Source organism: Macaca thibetana, chromosome X, assembly GCF_024542745.1.
Source record: "Macaca thibetana thibetana isolate TM-01 chromosome X, ASM2454274v1, whole genome shotgun sequence".
In the NCBI taxonomy this organism is placed as follows: Eukaryota; Metazoa; Chordata; class Mammalia; order Primates; family Cercopithecidae; genus Macaca; species Macaca thibetana.
Genome location: NC_065598.1, coordinates 119,802,795 through 119,823,676, shown reverse-complemented (window position 1 = coordinate 119,823,676; position 20,882 = coordinate 119,802,795). Strand labels below are relative to the sequence as shown.

General features: G+C 36.2%; 1 protein-coding gene across 1 annotated transcript in view; it reads left to right on the top strand.

The window, feature by feature from the left end:
• Positions 1-20,882, top strand: part of TENM1 (teneurin transmembrane protein 1) — a 498,746-nt gene that overhangs the window by 150,526 nt on the left and 327,338 nt on the right. Inside the window, exon 3 of the mRNA XM_050776593.1 lies at positions 13,489-13,727. Coding sequence (XP_050632550.1) covers positions 13,489-13,727 — 239 coding nt within the window. The remainder of the gene's footprint in view (positions 1-13,488; positions 13,728-20,882) is intronic.

The following is a 20,882-nucleotide window of genomic DNA, read 5'->3' as shown; positions in this document are numbered from 1 at the left end:
CTATGTTCACTTTTTATCCTCTGTTTCCTGCCTTACTTTAGACCTGCACTATTTGGGAGCATTTCTTAGCTCTTCTGATATTGTTCTTTGCAAAAAGCTTACAAGGACGCAGAAGTCTGAAAGAAAATGGCCCATCTGGAGATGCACATAACATAGGATGACGAGAAGTATAGGGGGCATTGGAGACAATAGCAGTAGTGAGGCTGACTGGCCTGCAGAGGCCAGGTCATGACGGACCTTATAAAAGTAGTACACCTTCATTTCAAAAATAGAAAGGACATGGACAATCACCAAAAAAAAAAAACTACAACTTCCATCATCCAAAGATACTTACTATTAAGATTTCCTTTTGTTTTCTTCTAGATCAGATGTCTGTGAAATGGGGATTTGGGGTTGTATTTTGCTTCTGGTTTTGTGTGGGAGGGGACAGCACATAATTGTGGTTGTACTATATATATGAAATCTGTTTCTTGCTCAACATAGAGAATTATCTAGTTACTGGGAGCAGAAAACCTGTAAAACTAAATTAAATTTTTTAAAGGTGTTTTTTAAGGTGCAGAGTAATCTCACAGTGAAAGAAAAGCACAGTGAGTATAGCTAGGCCTAATGAAAGATGAAACTCTCTCCATCATTCTATTTCTTTCTGCGACCAGATGATGTCTCATCTCTGCTTCTCTCTAGAGATATGCTCCATTCTCAAGCTTCACTCTAGATGGGATTTCTTTCTCTGTTCCCCTATGATATTGTAACCTAGCTCTGGCTCAACATGACCTTGCATCTTGGCTTGCCCAGTTGTGTGTCTGTGTCTAGATTTCTGAGCGAGAAAGAGAGAATACAATTGCCTCTAAGTTTGGTTATCCAATTCTGGTCCAATTAACTATGACTGCAGACAGTGGGGAGTGGGCATAGGGGGATCATGGATGCCTCTTCTAAGTCTCTGTACTGAGAGACAATGATCTATGTATCTAATATGCTTATGTGGTTACCAATTCTTTGGATTTTCTGACTGCATAATATTCCATGGAATGAATGTGTTACCAGTGGAAGAGATCTGAGTTACCCTGACCAGCAGCATATCCATATGGGTCCGTAGCAGCTTCAGACCCTGCCTCCTCCGAATAAATAATTCAACTGAGGGGCATAAAGTAGAAAAAGAGACTGAGGCAAGTTTCAGATCAGGAGTGGAAGTTTATTTTAAAAATCTTCAGAACGGGAAAGAAAGGAAAATTCGCTTGGAGGAGACTCAAGGGGGCACCTGAAGGTCCAAGGGAGAAAAGAGAGCAAAAAAAGGTGTGTTTAACTTTGATCCTAGGGCTTTATAGGCTCGTCTGTTTCCCATGATTCTACCCTTATGGTGGGCTTCCCGCATACTTAGTGTGTTCCTTACCATTTGGAATTGAGCACACACAGTGTGTTTAGGGAGTTATACACATGCCCATCTGAGACTTTCTTCCCTTTTCCAGTGGCGTGTACCTAGATCATACTTCGCTATTTTTGTCTCTTAATGTGCATGTCCAGGAAGTTGCTTCTCCTTGGGGCCTACATTCAATTAACATTTTGATGTTAACAGGTGTGGACTATCAGGATGTGACCTCTCCCTGGCACCGGCTGCCAATTTGTCACTTTTTGAAAGGCAATGCAATAATTGCTGAACCATCAACTGACATTTCTAGTGGGTGATAGGGAGAGCCCTCTCCTGCCCCAGTCATGCCTATCTACCTGTAACAATTGTACTAGGCTCCTTCCATATTTGGGTCTGCTTTTTTCTAGCCAGTGGATGAGGAAGGAGATTGGGGATCATGGGTGGGTAGTTTTAGGGGTCAAGCCTTGAAGTGTCAAACATCACTTTTGCTCATACTTTACATTTCATTAGCCAGAACTGAGTCACATGACCACACCTAACAGAAATGGTGGTTGGGAAATGTAATCAATTTGTGTGCCCAGAAAGAGAAGAGAACATGGATGTTGGTGAGAAGCAGTCTGTACCTCTGGCTATCTATTTTATTTTGAGGCTATTTCAAAGGGCAGTCATGTGTTTTCCCAGCTTGTTCTTTAGAAAAGAAAAATGTTATGCTGGATAGGTTAAGGGACTGATTTCAGTGGCATTTCTTATGTTATTTTATGACATTATAAAATATTCTTACCTTTAACGTACATGTATGAATGAGTCTTTCTTTTTTTTTTTTTTTTTTTTTTTTTTTTGAGACGGAGTCTTGCTCTGTAGCCCGGGCTGGAGTGCAGTGGCCGGATCTCAGCTCACTGCAAGCTCCGCCTCCCGGGTTTGCGCCATTCTCCTGCCTCAGCCTCCGGAGTAGCTGGGACTACAGGCGCCCGCCACCTCGCCCGGCTAGTTTTTTGTATTTTTAGTAGAGACGGGGTTTCACCGTGTTAGCCAGGATGGTCTCGATCTCCTGACCTCGTGATCCGCCCGTCTCGGCCTCCCAAAGTGCTGGGATTACAGGCTTGAGCCACCGCGCCCGGCCGAATGAGTCTTTCAAAGAAATAAAAGTGGATAAAAGCCAAATGTTGATCAAGATCCTTCAAAAGTTGCATTAGCATGATGATCTAGATTTTCAACCCGAAGTGTTTAGTGAGAAACTCTTAGGCTCTGTCCTTCTTGTACTCCTTTGTAATTAATTTGAAACTTTTTTTATATAAGATGTCCTTATTGATGTACATTATAACTCAATAAAAATAAATGATACAGAAAAGTATACCATGTCAACTGGCTCCTAAAATAAACCAGAAAAATACATGTCTATAGAAAATGAAGATGAAAGGGAGTCTGAGGCAGGAGAATCACTTGAACCTGGGAGGTGGAGGTTGCGGTGAGCCGGAGATCGTGCCATTGCACTCCAGCCTGGGCAACAAGAGCGAAACTCCGTCAAAGAAAGAAAGAAAGAAGAGAGAGAGAGAGAGAGAGAGAGAGAGAGAGAGAGAGGGAGGGAGGGAGGGAAGAAGGAAGGAAGGAAGGAAGGAAGGAAGGAAGGAAGGAAGGAAGGAAGGAAGGAAGGAAGGAAGGGAGGGAGGGAGGGAGGGAGGGAGGGAGGGAGGGAGGGAGGGAGGGAGGGAGGGAGAAGATGAAAAAAAGAGGTAATAAAAGTGTATAATACTCTGCCCACTACCCCCTCCTGTATAAAGAAAAAAATAACAATAATAATCCAAGTAACCGGTGAAGATCAATTTTATAAAATCATCAGTTTCTCTGTTGAGTAAAATTGGGAACTGACTTTCAGCAAAGGTAAATGTAATTGAGTTTCTTTACAAAATGAAGGTTTTTTTTTTTTAAGTCCTAGGAAATTTAGAGTCTGATTTACTTTTAAATGTATAGTCACAAATATTTCCTGGGTCACCTGTTTGTTCCCATATTGATTAGTCTCTGTTAGGGAATGAAATACTGAAAACTATAGGGTGGCATTCCATTATCCCTCCATAGGAAAAATGTATAAAATTATAAGAGGATTGATAACCTCACCTACCAATAGCTTTCCACATTATTTTGTAGTTTGAAAGGATTATAGCTTCCACACCATTATCTCAAAACCTAAATTAGTATTAAATATAGAATGAAAATATAATAAGCTTACTTATCTTAGTAAATAATTTTTATACATTGACCTGAGCCTTTTAATACAGGAACATTTGCATTAATAGAAAATATTAATTTGATATTTACCCTTCCACTGATATAGAGTTTTTTAATATCAAATTTTAAATTAAAGTTGAGTTAACAGAACATGGATCTAACTTGGAGAAGGAGAATGAATGGGTGACTTGAAAGGCATTATTATGAAGAGAAGCATTAATTATTTATTTTAATTAGTTTTGAGGTCAACTAAAGCAACTTGGTCAAACATTGTAAAATACATAGTATATTCTTTCTATATCATTTATGTATCTATGCCCTTACTCCTAGTTTCAATTTATCTCTAAACATCCTGTTATAGAATGTTGAATTTATATTTAATTATATTTAATTTATATTTATGTTTATATTAATTGACATGGGAAAGTCAAGTACAGTACTTCATGAAACTTTTCTGATGTCTCCCACATTCGAAACAGGGAGCCATGACAATTACCTCACTTTCACAACGATGATAAGTATGTATCTTCCTGATATCATTTGATCATTGCTGTAATTTTAAGAGTTGAAAACAAATTCCGTAAGAACATATTAAGTGAAATATGAAATTTATATGTATTCATCTTTGAGAAGAGAAATATCAGATGATCATGTGAATTAAGAAGATCATATTACCTTAATGATTAATATTATGAGTGATATCGTAGGCTAATGTATGCAGTTGTTAAGTAAATGGGTTTTATTATTCAGGCATGGATTTTAAAATATTATTGAGTGCCTGCTGTTTATTATGCACCATTTTAAGTGCTGAAGATACAGTAATAAATAAGATAGGCATTTCTACTTTCATGTAGCTTACATTCTAGCAATCAACAAAACTGAAGTTGATTCCCAACTCTCTTTTACCAATTGTGTAACCTGATGAAATTTATCTAATCCTATTATCTGATGCTCAGCCTCCTCACCTATGAAATGCAGATAATATCATCTACCTTATAGGATTATGGTGAGGATTCAGTGAGAGAGAAAAAGGACATAAAGTGCTTTAGCAGAGTATCTGGCACATAATAGATGTTCAGTAAATGGACAATGATGTTGCCATTGTCATTAACAGCAATTATCTTTAAATTATTGGTATATTTATTAATAGTAATTCTTTCATTACCAAAACATCTCACAAGAAGACATGAAATGTGAATCAACTATTTCTTTGATTTATTTATTTTAGATTATGTGAAAATGAAATGAGCACATATAGTTGTTTTTACATTCAACAAACCAAGAAATATTTGCCCACAAATAGAACACTTACCTTAGACTACCCAACCTTTGTTTCTTATGCATAGTGATTCAAGACCCTTTTAGAAGAAGCAAAGGCATCATACAAATCAATGTGTATTCATCGAGTTCCTCCGAAGTAAGAGACAATGTACCTAGAAATTAAGACTGTTGCCTGTCCTCAAGGAATATGCAATCCAGAGACAGTTGACCAGATAGGGCAGATATTGCTTCTGAATAAAAGAGGAGAAGGGATGATACCCACCGAAAGGTTTAAGAAGGATCTCCCGGCCAGGCATGGTGACTCACACCTGTAATCCCAGCACTTTGGGAGGCCGAGGCAGGCAGATCACCTGAGGTTGGGAGTTCGAGAACAGCCTGACCAACATGGAGAAACCCCATCTCCACCACAAATACAAAATTAGCCGGGCATGGTGCCACATGCCTGTAATCCCAGCTACTCGGGAGGCTGAGGTAGGAGAATTGCTTGAACCTGGGAGGCGGAGGTTGCAGTGAGCCGAGATCATGCCATTACACTCCAGCCTGGGTAACAAGAGCGAAACTCCATCTCAAAAAAAAAAAAAAAACAAAGAAAGAAATCTTACCCATTACCTATTCACTACCCAATTTGCAAAATCACGAGAGTAGCAATCTAGACTAGAGAGTATTTCTATTTGAGAATATATTATAGAACGAAGACTTAAGCCTAGGAAAATTAAAGCTTAGGTATCCAGAAATTCATTTAAAAACTCTTAAAATTATGAATGATGTGGACGGAGCATAGACTTTTTATCAAAACTTGGCATCCGAGGTTTAGAGGCAATATATGGACTGAGGTGGCTTAGTATTTGGAAGAAAGAATTACAGGACAAATAAAATGAAATTCTCCTTTATATAGTTGTTAGTAGAGATGCTGAGGTTGATATCTTTGCCAGTAATGACTCTTTTCCACAAAACAGCACTAAGTATTCTTGTTAGAGAAGAAAATGCAGCTGACCCAGCATGGCATTTTCTTGTGTTTTTTGGAGGCATGAGAATAAATATGTATGAATAGCCATTTATACAAAGGTGATATACAAATGCCAAAAAGCATATGAAAAGATGTTCAAGGGTGGGTGTGGTGTCTCATGCCTGTAATCCCAACACTTTGGGAGGCCGAGGTGGGCAGATCACTTGAGGTCAGGAGTTCAAGACCACCCTGGCCAACATGGTGAAACCCCATCTCTACTAAAAGTACAAAAATTAACTGGGCATGGTGGCGGGTGCCTGTAGTCCCAGGTACTCAGGAGTCTGAAGCAGGAGAATCACTTGAACCCGGGAGGCGGAGGTTGCAGTGAGCCGAGATTGTACCGCTGCACTCCAGTCTGGGTGACAGAACAAAACTTTGTCTCCAGGAAAAAAAAAAAAAAAAAAAAAAAGGTGTTTAAAATCCCTATTCATCAAAGACATGCAAATCAAAACCACAATGAGATATCACCTCACACCCATTAGAATCGTTACTATTTTAAAAAAAAGAAGAAGAAAATTACAAGTTTTGGTGAAGAAATGGAGAAATTGGAACCCTTGTACATGGTTGGTGGCATTGTAAAGTAGAAACCACTATGGAAAACAGTATGGAAGTTCCTCCGAAAAGTAAAAATAGAACTACTGTATGATCCAGCAGTCCTACTTCTAGGTATTTATCCAAAAGAAATGAAAGCAGATCTCAAAGAGATATTTGTACACCTTCTATGTTTACAGAAGCACTATTCACAATAGCCAACAGGTGGAAGCAACCTAAGTGTCCATCAGTGGATGAATAGATAAACAAAATATGATACATACATATAAAAGAGTATTATTTGGCCTTAAAAATGAGGGAAATCCTGTCAAATGCTACAATATGGATGAACTTAGAGAACATTATGTAAAATGAAGTAAATCACAAAAACACAAATACTGTATGATTCCCCTTATATGAAGTATGTAAAGTAGTCAAAATCATAGAAAAAAATAGCAGAATGGTGGTTGCTTGGAAGAGAATGGAAAGAATAATTGTTTAATGGGGATATAGTGTTTCAGATTTCCAAGGTGTAAAAGTTCCAGAGATCTATTGTATAACCATGTCAATAATACTTAACATTACTGAACTATACACTAAAAGAAAATTAACATGCTAAATTTTATGCCATATGCTTTTTATCACAATAAAAATTCATTTTATAATTTGTTTTTTTTTAAAAATAAATACCTAAATTCTACTATGCTATCTAAATATGGTTTGGTCCTATTAACTTGTAGTCTTCTTGTTTTTAAAAACCCAATCTCGGCTTTTACCGGAAGCAAGTTGAATTCCTTCTTCTGGGTACAAAAGTGAGTCAAATGCTTATAGCCAAGGGAATATAGGTTTAGATATGTGTCTCATAAGAATGTTTACAAGATGTAAAAGAAAAAAATCATTGGTTATTTATACATCTGGTATTAGAAAGTCATAGATTTCTGTCTATTTCCTATAGAATTTTAAGTGCCACATTACATCACATTATTTAGTGCTAGCAGATACCCTCAGAATTATGTAGTATGAGGGGTTTAAAAATAGAGACCACATTTTCCCCTTTTTTATAGATGATTTTAAAATCTGTACAGGGGCATTTATTATATTCCCATTTACCACCACTGGGTCTCATCATTCTCGAAGTTTTTTTTTTTTTTCAATTTCTTTATATGCCCATTTCCTTTTGGTAATATCTTGCCTTTCCTTTTTAAATTTGAACTTGAATATTAAAACAGATGTAAAGAAGAGTACTACTTACACATAAACTCTTGAACTGCATTTTTATCATTTGCTCTGTGGAAAAAAATCCAATTGTATGAAATTGATAGCAACATTTTAGTATATCCCCAGGTCCCCAGGGAAAAGCAATGTGCTTAGACAGATGATCTGATTTTATGAGCACATAGCTAACATCTAGCACTGAGCATTTGTCTTTATGCTCCTGCTTCTTTCAGGGACTATGAAAACACATTTAGGCACTAGTTTGACTTTCCAACAATGGACTGCAAAGCCTATGACAAAACACATCATTTGCATTGCTCTTTTTCATGGTGCACAACAAAGTATAGATAACTTTCAGCATAGAATCTTAATCTGAGCTTGTTAATAAGAAAACAAGAACCTTAGTACATGAACTCATTTTATTATCTACCCTTGCTGAGAACCGTGATTTGGATTCCACTCAAATAAAAATTAGTTTAAATGTTGTTCTGCTGCAACTGTTGAATTTATTCATTATGCTGTAATATTTTACTTATGAAACTGCATTTGGAAATCCTTTGGTGTACATCAGTATGAAATTACAGGGCTTAGGGATATTGATTATTGCTTGTAATTGCCGTCATAATAGCCAACAATTCTCTGCCTTTTTTTTTCCTTCCTTCTACCTCTTAATATTATACCAAACCAAATCAATATCCAACATATTGGAACACTTACATTGTCTCAAAAATCCAATTATTCTCCTTCATAAATATGCAAAAGATTGAAGATTTTATCTCCAAACACTGAGGTGCCTCATCCTGCTGGGTTTCTCCTTTATCCCATAGGACCACTTCAGAGTGTTGCTATATCGAATCCATAATATGACGTTTTGTCACCTCCAAAGTAACCACAGGGCAGGAGTGGGGAGGTAGGGAGGTTATATCACTACGCTGCCTATATAGTGCTATACTTCTTGCTCACTAGTAAATGAAATGGTCAAAGGGGATAAAACAGTCTGGGAGAGTTAAGCAGACATTAAAAAAGAAATTCATCTTTTTATGGTGCGGAGGAGGTTATTTATTTAAAAGCCTTAAAGTAACAGTACAATCAAATGAAAAGAGTACAACTAAGAGTCACTTATTCATTAAAATATACGTAATCTTATTATTATTTTTATATTGTTTCTTCATTCTGGGGATAAATTAGGTGCCTTTTTTAGGTTCTCATCAACTAAAGGGTAGTTTCTTTGTAATGCTTACCCATTCATCCAAAAGAGTTAAGACAGTCTTTAAAATTTACTAGAAGAACATTTGACATACAGAAGAATAGATGTGTATTATGTAGTTTGAACAGGTAGTATTTGTTGGGCCCAGGTCAGTTAACCCAGATGATTAAAACCTGATGCTAATCTAGTGAAGACTGTGGTTGTCAGGTAGCATGGGGCAATGTAAATACACTATTAAACTGGAAGCCCCTGATTCCAGTTTCATTCATGCCATTAGCTAGCTATGTTATTTTTAAGTAAGAAAGTTTCATTCTCTTGGCCTCAGTTTCCCTAACGTCAAAATGAGAGGGATGGGCTACTAGATGATTTCTGAGGGTCCCTTCCAACTCTGTGATTCTGTAGCCATCATTCTCACATTCTTGTTATTAGTCAAAAAAAGGAACGTAATAGTGTGGCTCAATTAAACATCATCCTCATGCCAAATTCAACACAAAGCATACGTATTCTAGGCCTCAACAGGCCTGTATTCCCATCACAAACAATACACTATGCTATAGTGTATTGTTTAAGAGCAGTGGCTCTGCAGCCAGACTGCCTGGGTTTGAAACTCAGTTTAATCAATTAGTAGCTGTGGGGCCATGGAAAAGTGATGTAACCTCTCTGTGCTTCGATCATCTCTTCTGTAAAATAGAGATATTGACTGTAATAAAGTTGTTGTTAAGATTAAATAATATAATACTTTGTGAAGTATTTAGAGCAATGCCTGTCAAAAATAATCACTCAAATGTTATCTCTTACTAACATTATTATAATAATTACTATTATCACCACTCTACTCCTACTAAAGCTCTTTGGGTCTCAGTTCAGTCATCTAGAAGATTAGGATAATAGTATCAACTTCACAAACATATAAGGATCAAAATAATGGAGATAAAGTGCCTAACTTGGAGCCCAGCCCTTCTAGGCACTCATGTTAACTTAAATGGAACCAACTATTCCTGTGGTTGGTGTTATCCTGTAAGTGTTTTTGACTCCCTAATACTCATGAATCTTTTTTTTAATCTTAGTTACAAAATCAATACAAGCTCAAGGCAGAAAAGTTCAGAAAATACCCCTACCATACAAAGGTAACACAAATTATTATTTTCCTGTGAACATTTGTACTTTTTTTCCTTTAAAAATTGAATAATGTTGCCCATACTCTTTTGAAGCCTTCCTTTTTTTGCTTGGTAATATCTGTAAACACTTCTCCCAGTGAATAGACAGTCATTTGCCACACAATTTGTAATGATTGTATAGTATTATATTATTTGTTTATAAAATAATTTACTTAATGAAATAGCAATTACTGGGGATTTAAATGTTTATTTTTTGCTATTATAAATAACACTGCAATGAATGGCTTCTTATATGCATTGTCATATACATCATTTCCTAAGGAAAAATTTCTATAGCCATAATTATTGCATCAAAGAATAGGCATTTTAAAAGTCATTTGATACATAATCCCAAATTGTCCTCCAGAAAGACCTGTGAATCTGTACTCCCCTCAGCAACCCAGTCCTTTAAAAAAATTTTAACCTCACGATACTGAAGCAAAATTCTCTATTGTGTGTATTTTCCATTAACATTCATGTAGGGTTGTTTTTTTATCCCTTTAAATACATATGCTTTTGTTCTTTAAATATGGAAGCTAGAAGTCAGTCTTAAAATGATGTTAGTAATTTATTCATTTCTGCATACGTTACATGTACAAGGTGATATTGGCTTTATGCTTAGTGAAATTTTTTGTTGTACATTAAAATGTAGCACTCGAATGTGTTTTATTTAGCAGTGTATTTTACTGCCCCAGGTAGTACGGTGGACTGCTTAAGATTAAAGACTTTGGTCAAGATGATGAATATGTTAATTATCCTGATCTGCTCCCTCTACATGTATATGTATTGAAACAACACTATGTGATGCTGGTAGGCTGGGGGAAGTCCCCAAATGCTGGTGGGATCTTGACCACAGCTGGTGTCCAGGCTCTTGACACTGTTGCAAGAAAGAACTCAAGGACAAATTGGAAAATAGTGAAAGTATGGACATTTATTGCAAAGGGAGGAGTACACACTCAAGAAAAGGGAGTATAAGTGTACTCAAGAGAGAATCACCCACAAAGGGGTTTGGGGCTGCTACCTTTTTGGGTTTGTTTATTCAAGGGGTAGAATATTCATGAAAATTCCTGTAAAAAGGTGAAGATTTATCGGAACTGTGGTGCCACCCATTTTTACACCAAACATGGGTATTTCTGGAACTGTCATGGTGCTGGTGGGTTGCGTGATTTAGTATGTTAATGAGGATATAATGAAGTCCGAGGTGAAACCTAGGTCAAATCCCGCACCATGTTGGGTCCAGTTAGTCTTAGCCAGCTTGGTCCAAATCCTGTTTTTCAGGGTCTTAATAGCCCATAGCCTCTAATCATGTGAAACTGCTGCCTGGAATTTTTTTATTCTCCTGAAACCACCCTATATTATTCCTGTCTCATATGTACCCCCTTAAATATGTACAATTGTTATATATGTCAATTAAAGATAAAAAAAGAAAAGAAAAAAGTTTATGAAAAATGATTGGCCGGGCACAGTGGCTCATGCCTATAATCCTAGCACTTTAGGAGGCTGAGGCAGGCAGATTGCCTGAGCTTAGGAGTTCAAGACCAGCCTGGGCAACATGGTGAAACCCCGTCTCTACTAAAATACAAAAAATTAGCCAGGCAGGGCGGCAGGTGCCTGTGGTCTCAGCTACTTGGAAGGCTGATACAGGAGAATCACTTGAACCTGGGAGGTGGAAGTTACAGTGAGCTGGAGTTACAGGCTGGAGTGCAGTGATATCTGGAAGTTACAGGCTGGAGTGCAGTGAGATTGCGCCACTGCACTACAGCCTGGGTGACAGAGCAAGGCTTCGTCTCAAAAAAAGAAAAAAAAAAAAAAGATTAAGGATATTGGAACCCCAGTGACGTAGATTCTGATTCTAGCTCTGTCCTTCACTTGCTAGGTGAATTTGGGCAAGTTGTTTAACCTGTTTTGGTCTCCATTTCTGTAAAGGCACAATGAGGATAATATTATACACTATATCATATGAGTAAAGAGCAAATGAGATACTAATGAGTGTTCAGCACAACACTTGGCACTCAGCAAGTATAAAAGTACTTTTATTTATTTGTTGTACAAGTATAAAAGAAGTATATGCAATTTTATTTATTTGTTTGTTTGTTTTTGGCAACTCCTTCCATGTGAATACATTACTACTGTTTACAAAATGCCCATATTACAATAGTCATGAATACTCAACGATCTTTCTTTAGTAATTCAAACATGACAGTAGCATGACTCTGTTTGCATGAAGTTCTACAAGAGGCAAAACAAATGTCTGGTGGGAAAAAAATGCAGAATAGTGGTTTCTCTGGGGATAGAAATAGGGATTTACCTAGAAAGGACAGAAGAGAACTTCTTGGCTTGATGGGAATGTTATACATCTTGATAGGGGTTTGGGTTACATAGGTGACAGCATTTATCAAATCTCAGCAAATGTGCACATAAAACTGCACATTTTACTGTGCATAAATTTTACATTAAAATTTGTAAAAATATCAAACTAGCTAATGTGAGTTAAAATATATGAAGGGAAGTATACTGATGTATGCAACATATTTCAAAATGCTTAAAAACTAAAAACTGGCCGGGTGCAGCGGCTCACGCCTATAATCCTGGCACTTTGGAAGGCTAAGCGGGCAGATCACTAGGTCAAGAGATCGAGACCATCCTGGCCAACATGGTGAAACCCCATCTCTACTAAAAATACAAAAAGTAGCTGGGCATGGTGGCATGCACTGTAGTCCCAGCTACTCGGGAGGCTGAGGCAGGAGAATAGCTTGAACCTGGGAGGCAGAGGTTGCAGTGAGCTGAGATCATGCCACTGCACTCCATCCTGGTGACAGAGCAAGATTCCATCTCAAAACAAAACCAACCGAACAAACAAAAACAAAAACAAAACAAAACTAAAAACTGACAGATGGAGAGAAGAATGGAGAAATGAATAAGTATGTGACAAAGTGAGTTCAGTCAAATGCTATCTGTGGAATCTAGTTAGTGAGTATATGGTTGTTTATTATAAAATTCTTTCAACTTGGCTGTATATTTGATAATTTTTATAAGATGTTGAATGAAAATATGACTGTGAAGCTAGTCTCTAAAGTTTAGTAGTGAGGATAATCTCAAACACTGGTGTCTAGGCCATACTAATGATCAAAATGCCTAATGATACATCTCTGGTTTTGAATCAACTCTTGATGATCATATTTAATGAAAGGGAAGGGTGTAGTGTGTAACACCAAATGTAGAATGTTAGCACTCACTAGCCAGCAAATTGGGGAACACAAGGCCTGTTTCTTAAAGGTCTAGATTTAAAAACAAAACAAAACAAAAAAAGACAAAGAAAAGAAAGAGAATAACAAGGGCAATTTAGAATTACCTCTTAGGTATATGAAAATGTTGCTGAGCCCCATCCAGTTCCCTTGAGCTCAGCTATAGCATGATTGTTTGAAATTAATGGAGTTTGTGTTTTTGTAACTTGTAGCAACTGGCTTTGGTTTTTATAGCTCAAACTTGTGTTTCCCTTTCACAGGCATTTCCTGTTCAAACATGGATCTGGCTCCTCTGCGATCTTCAGTGCAGCCAGTCAGAACTACCCTCTGACATCCAATACCGTGTACTCGCCCCCTCCCAGGCCTCTTCCTCGAAGCACCTTTTCCCGACCTGCCTTTACCTTTAACAAACCTTACAGGTGCTGCAACTGGAAGTGCACAGCATTGAGCGCCACTGCAATCACAGTGACTTTGGCCTTGTTACTAGCCTATGTGATTGGTAAGTCCTTTTTGTCATGCCTCAGTTTTCTTCTTAATCAAAGTCTTGTTTTGCTTGTGGTGGGAATGGGGGGTTTTTCTCTCTATTCTGGAATGTACAAATTTGGACCTAGGCTTAGTATTATAACAAATTGATTTTCTTCTTCTTTTTTTTTCTTCCTAACCTTAAATACTGCTGAGGAGAGTAAGGAATGCTCTTTGAGAAGAAATATTTATACTACTAACACAGTCTTATTGATTGCAATTACTGTAGTTAACCATTTTCCCTACAATTAAAAGGTTGTTATGGTTTTCCCATTAGAAGTCATAAGTACCAATCTACAATAGCTCCTTAAATTATAGTTAAACAATAATACTGCTACGGAATTTTCAGGTAGCAATTTCATTAAAGCCCCAGTTATTTGGAAGCTATCAGAAAATTCAGTATATAATTTCTTCCCAAGATTCAGATTTTTACACTGTGACCAAAAAATGTATTCTTATTTCACTAGGTAAATGACTGCAAAATTGTGTGATTACTATGTCTTGAAAAGTAAAGCAGAGAGCAGTTATAAGGTGCTCTTTCCACTTTTAGGAAAAATGTTGTTGTTCTTGAGACACCCTGATTAAAGTCACCCTCATTTGGTAGCAAATTGTATTGATTTTTCTGGATGGCATTTTATTGTGACTGAATATTAATTTACTTTCTTGAGTGGTTCTGCAGTCTAAAATGTAAGCTGACTTAAGAAATGTGTACATTTTGTGGCAGCACTATTCCTAGAATGAATAGAACATCATTGTAGAAAACAAATTCTATCCAGGTATATTCCTAGTAAATTATTTTCAGGTTTACCCCAGTTACCTAATTGAAGCATATCTACCCACTAAGACACAATGAATATGATTCTGAGTGGAAGATAAAAAGAGACTTAGACTTTCTTATAAGTAATAAAGTACATTTTGTTGATTCCTATTTATCTAAAATGAGAATAATCTAAAAGTTCACATAATGAGATTGTGTAGACATCATAGACCAGTGGATGGTAAGCAAATAAATGGCTATATTTTGTAGGGAGGTCACTGATGTTGTAAAAAGTATAGGATCATAGCCTGTGCTGATGTTCATAATTCTCTCTTTTATATTTTCATCACATAAGCTGAATATATTTGAACAATGCTTCTATTTAACATGGACGATATTATCCTATAATATCAAAACTGTGCCTTTTATCTCAGACATTTCAGGATAATCCAACATGTGTGTTTATTTGGTTTGTAGTGACCCTTAATGAGAAATACTGCTGAAGGGATGGAGGCAAAGGATGAGAAAGTCCTACAACTTAAACATGATTTTAATATATCATTCAAAATAAGGAATAATATAAAAAGTTTAAATACATTAGAGTCCCTTTAAAATGGTCTCGCTCAATTATGCTTAAACTTTTTATGGGTTATTTTCTATTAACTTTTACTATATTGAGAGGTAATGTTTTAGATACAAACCCTAACCCTTGGTATAAAAAAGTTCAAGTAATAGCAATCCCTTTATTTAGGTTTCTACCATATTTAATACTAATTTTCTACTTAAATTTATTATTATGGCCACTCCCATATCAAATTTTTATTATATATTCTGAAACTTGTTTAACTTAGTTATATATTTATTCATTTCATCAGTAAAAATGGAATATTTCAGTTATTTCAAGGACTGTCTTTTTTAATAGAATAAACAATGGGCCTATCAACTTGGCATGGAAACAAGATAGTATAGTTCAATAGTTATTAACACGGATTTTACAGACCTCTGCCACTTATTAGGCATGTTTCCTTGGGCAACCTTTTCAGGTCTCCATTTCCTCATCTGTAAAATAGGCTTAAAATCGTACCTATAGCATAGGATTGTTATAAGAATTAAACGAGTTAATATAAGTAAAGCACATGGAGTAGTGCCTGAAATATAGTAAGTAGCCTATAAATGTTAAATATTATCATTACTATTACCATTGTTACCATAATAATTATTATTCACGATTAAAATTAACTAGTTTCCAGAATTAACAATTTTGTTCGTGGCTGTATCTCAGCACCAAGAATAGTGCCTGGTACATATAAGACCTTTCAGTAAAAGTTTGTTGAAAAAAATGAATTATGCTAAGCTCTTTACTTGTATTAGCTCATTTAATTCTCACAACAATCCTTAAGGATAGCTATCAATACATATGTATTTTATAAATGGAGAAACTGAGGCACAACAAAGTTAAGAGGCCACATAGAGTGTTAAGAGGCCACTTTTGAGATTAAAGGGTGCCTTGCAGAGAAACAAGGATGCTGAGCTTCAAGCCAGAGCAGACTGACTCTTGAGTGCTAGACCTTGCTGCTCTTCTAGCACTGAAGTAAACTTTATAACTTGTTTACTTCTCAGTCTACTGAATAAATCCACCAGATACTTTTTCTTATTAAATTACAAATTCAATTACATATACCAAGTCATCTATTCCCATGGTGAGTACCACTAAGATTGGTTGATTGGTAAGGAATATTTGTTGAAATCTTTTACTGGGAGATTTTTTAGATGCAGAAATGTCAGGCTAAATGCTGGCACAGTAACTTGAATGGGTACAATATGAGAAGATGTTTATGGCAAACACTGGAACTTTGTTCCTGGTTCTGTCATGAACTAGACAGTATGTGACTGGATAAGTCAGTAAAAATCTCTCTTGATTTATCCCATCTGTGCCATATTGGTGACCACCTCAGAAGGATAGAGTAAAAATTCATAAATAGGCATTCAGGTGAAAGATGGCACATAAGAGGTATAATATACAAGATGATTTTTAAATGGGTTTCTGTGGTTGAAATAAAAAAGTATTATATTTCAAAATATGAAACCATTTCATTCTTGACTATTGCTGAGTCTGTAAGTCATCATTGTTTTTCAATCCCTATTTGCAGTTGCTGTATAACCCAAGTAAAATCTTTCACTGAAACTACTTGCTGCTTCTGTTTCCCGTGCAAATTCCTTTCTGCTATTTCATTTTCCTCTATTATCCATTATACATAACCTTTAGATACTAATGGCTGTATGCTGTGCTGCCTTTAATCCACTAGGGGAAATCGCATCGATATCAATGGGACATCAATAGTCATTCTGTGCATTATAGCTCTGTAAGTGGTCATTGGAAAGCAGTGGAAATCCAGCACGTGAAAAGCCAGAGCTGGGTTGTTCAGCCAACCAGTCTTATCCCCACACCTACCCAGTATACCTTTTGGATCAGTGAAAAAAATTATTTCTTTGAATAAGTTTTGAATTCAAAAAAGTTGGTGAAGAGAGGCATGGAAACATACTGACTATATACAGATACCATGGAATAGCTATTGTCATCACTTCCTCATAAATCTGTAATATTTTCCATCTGAATCAAAAAATATGTCCTTATGCTTCATCCTCTCTGATATTTTGGCATCAGTGATGTATCAGTGCCAGTCAGAAGCACATTTGCTTGAATTTACAAATAAGCCATATGAAGTAGTAGTCAGGAAGACAGATGACCATATGCAAGGTGTCAAGAGAAGGTGAGGTTAAGATACTTCATCAATGGTTGTGAAGGGCACAAACACAGCTTCTCTGGCAAACTTTGATGTTTTGATCAAGTTTCTTCACAGTCAGCAGATTGTATAAGAGGCTACAGAATCTCACATGCATAGAAACTCACATGAATACAGTATGCCTGGGGTCAAGTGCGCTGTTGCATTGAATGAGCTGAAGAGTAGGGGTTTCTGGCTCTCATACCCATTATCATTAGTTAATGATATGGATGATCCTTTTCCTTTGCCATGAGATTAGTAGCAATCCATACCACCTTCAGGGGATTCAGGTAGTATTCCAACTGTGCAGATGAAATAATTTCAGTCCATAAATTTTGTCATGACATACTATATAGCCTACATGTAGAAAGCTGACCACAATGGATATTAACAATATAGAACTAGAAGAGATAGAGTTTTGTACCCAGTTCTCTGATCCAAAGGTTAGAGATGAAACTATTCAAGAGGGCAAAGGGCCTACTTCACATAGCTCTCTGCAGCAAAATTCAATAGCACAGATTCAAGTGCTTTTTTTGCTTCTTTGCACTGGCCCAAATTGCCCTATTTTGGGTGTTTACTACAGTGGAGTAAAAGAGTGCTGAAAATGATAGAATGAAAGGAGTGGTTTGTGTTCATTTTGTCCGTCTCAAAAAGAAAGTGCAAATACCTCACTATACAGGGAAGAAATAAAGTGGAATGTGGCATGTTCTGACTTTGGAAAATTCAAGAACTTAGATTTTTTTTAACAGAGAGGATAGAAATGGAGTTTTCCCCCATTAAATCTAAATATAAAATGTCCCCTCACACAGTATTTGCTAAATGTAGATAAATATGCTTACCAAAGCCCAACTCTTTCACTTATAGTACTAGCAACTTCATTAATGTTTCTGTGCCTACGTTTCCTCATCTATAAAATGGGAATGTTGATAATACTTTCTTCAAGGATTGTCTTTATAATTAAATGAGTTGAAGCTTGTAAAACACTCAGGACATTGCTTAGCATAGCTGAATAAAGATTAATGATAATTATTAGTGAAATAGAATTATTATGAAGATTATTTAGTTTGAGCTGAGGTAAGCATAATGAGGATATAATTCATCCTAACATGAACTGCTTTTGTTTCCCTTCTTTCCAAAGTCATCTAAAACAATTTTTCAGAGCATGAATGTCTGTCTCACAAGAATCCTCTAATGAGTTTGTTGTTTCGTTCTACCTGGTCTGAAATAGCTGTCACTTTGCCTTTATTTTACTAATATCCCTCTTCTATGATGTTTTGACCCTTCAGATGGTTTTGTATTTTTATCTGAAGACTATATCTAGGTTGAAACACATTTTCATTAAAATGCATTACAGCTTATAACATTCAAGAAATGACTCAGCATAAAATGCTAAAAAGCATTTCACATTATCCTATTGACCATTATCAATCCTTTTGGTGTCATGCTTAATACTTATTACTTCTTCCAATTCACTCTTATAGACCCAATCATGATAATACTGACGGTTTTTGTATTAGCATTGACTTTTCCTCCTATTCACGAATCTACCAACCTTCTAGCAATGTCTCTAAGCAGGGATCTGGAAAATGGTGGTATAACTTCAGTCTAATTATAAATCTGCTATCCATGCATTTATCAGAACCTTTCTTTAAAAAAGATTTGTAGACTCTTCTTACATCACCTTTCGGTATAATATATTCCATAAGTTTTATCCCACCATGTTAAGTGGCACTCTTGTCTGCCATAAATAAAAGTATAAATCCAATCCAAATTAAACATACTAAAATGACATGATGAATCTATGTCAAATACAACTAATTTCTAGAATCAGAGTTAGGTCCTGCTGCTCAGACTAAGGGCATCTTGGTGAAAGGCAAATACCATACTTATTTTTTTTTCTTAGAACTCCAGAATGTTGTGTATTTAAGACACTGAGTAAGAGAAATAATTTATTGGGTGAACGAGTAGTAGATACTAAATATATGTATTGCATCAAGAGATTATTGTCTCAAGGAGAGGCAGTCACTCTACTAAGTACTTCTCATACAGCACTTTCTTAACCCGGCTAGGAAAATTAAAATGAGACTCTGTGAAATACATAAAGATCTACTGGAAGGCATAATAAAGGGGAACTGGACAGGAGGTTAGTCATTTTGGAGTTTTGCATGCTTAAGACATTTTAGAACAGGAAGAATCAATCATGCAAACTCAAACAAAAAAAAATTTCTCAAGAAATCTATGACTTCACAGTAAATAATTTGAATTCTATTTCATAAAGAAGAAATTTAGCTCCTATTTAACTCAGTTTCTCTCCACCCAAATTGTATATATAGTACATACATAGATATGTGAATATTTTAGACCCACATTGCATAAGTCGTTAAGCTATACTTACTCTGAAGTGAATAAGAATACACTAAATTAGAGCAATGGCTTTTAAACAGATGGCAGGTTAACCCATTTTAAACTTCAGAAATATGACTAAATTTTTATATAGAACAACCAGAGTGGGGAGGGCCAGATCACCAACAAAATATCTGATTTATCATAGTCAACACTAACAGGTGGCATCTTACAGGGTAGGGGCTTATCCATTTAGGGTTCAGCAATATTTGCTTCACAGAGAGGTTAAAAAGCATAATATGTTTTAATAAATACAGATATATTGCAATACCTGGGGAAGCAAAAAAGGAAAGATACAGAAAGGTGGCAGGAAATGAAGATGGTAAGCAGGAGCTGATTATGGAAGGCGTTTTAAGCCATGGTAAGGACCTTGAAATTTATTCCAAGAACAAATGGAGAGTTTTTGTGGTTTTTCATTAGGGCAAGACAATTATTTGCTCAGATTTACATTTAGAAAAATCACGCTAATGGCAGTATTGCAGTTGGGTTTGGCAGGCAGGATGATGGGTTTGTAAAATTGAAAACACAGAGATAAATTAGAAGACTATAATAGTAATACAGATGAGTGATAGTGAGAGCATAAACTTCTGGGAATGGAGAAGGAGGAGATGGAATGGAGAAATATTTAAATGATAAAACTCACTTGACTTAGTGACTAATAAGATGTATCAGGAGAGAGAATGGTGTTATCTGGCTTAGGAACTGGGTAGATGGTGATGCTATTAGTCAAGATAGATAGCAAATGGAAGGAAGAGGCTTAAGGGTGAAAATGGACATACACGTAGAGACACCTAGAACATTATCAAATATTTGGTGCTGAAACTTTGGAGGTAACTACCTTTGAGGACACCAAAATCATGGGAGTAGGAAGGAAATAGTAGCATGAAGACTGGGACTCTGGGAAATACTGTTATTCAAGAAGCCCAGGGAAAAGGAATCTGTTAAGAAGACTATGAAGAAACAACTAGAAAGATGGGAAGAAAACATTCAATGATGAAGATAAAATAGTGGCTCTCAATGTGTGGTCTAGCAACCACTAGGAATTTCAAGACCTGTCAAAACATCTATGAAGTAAAACTATTTTCATAATACCATAAAAGTGTTATTTATCTCTTTTACTGTAATTCTCTCAGGAGTGTATAGTGCAGTTTTTCAGGGACCACATGACATGTGAAATCACAAGAATTTG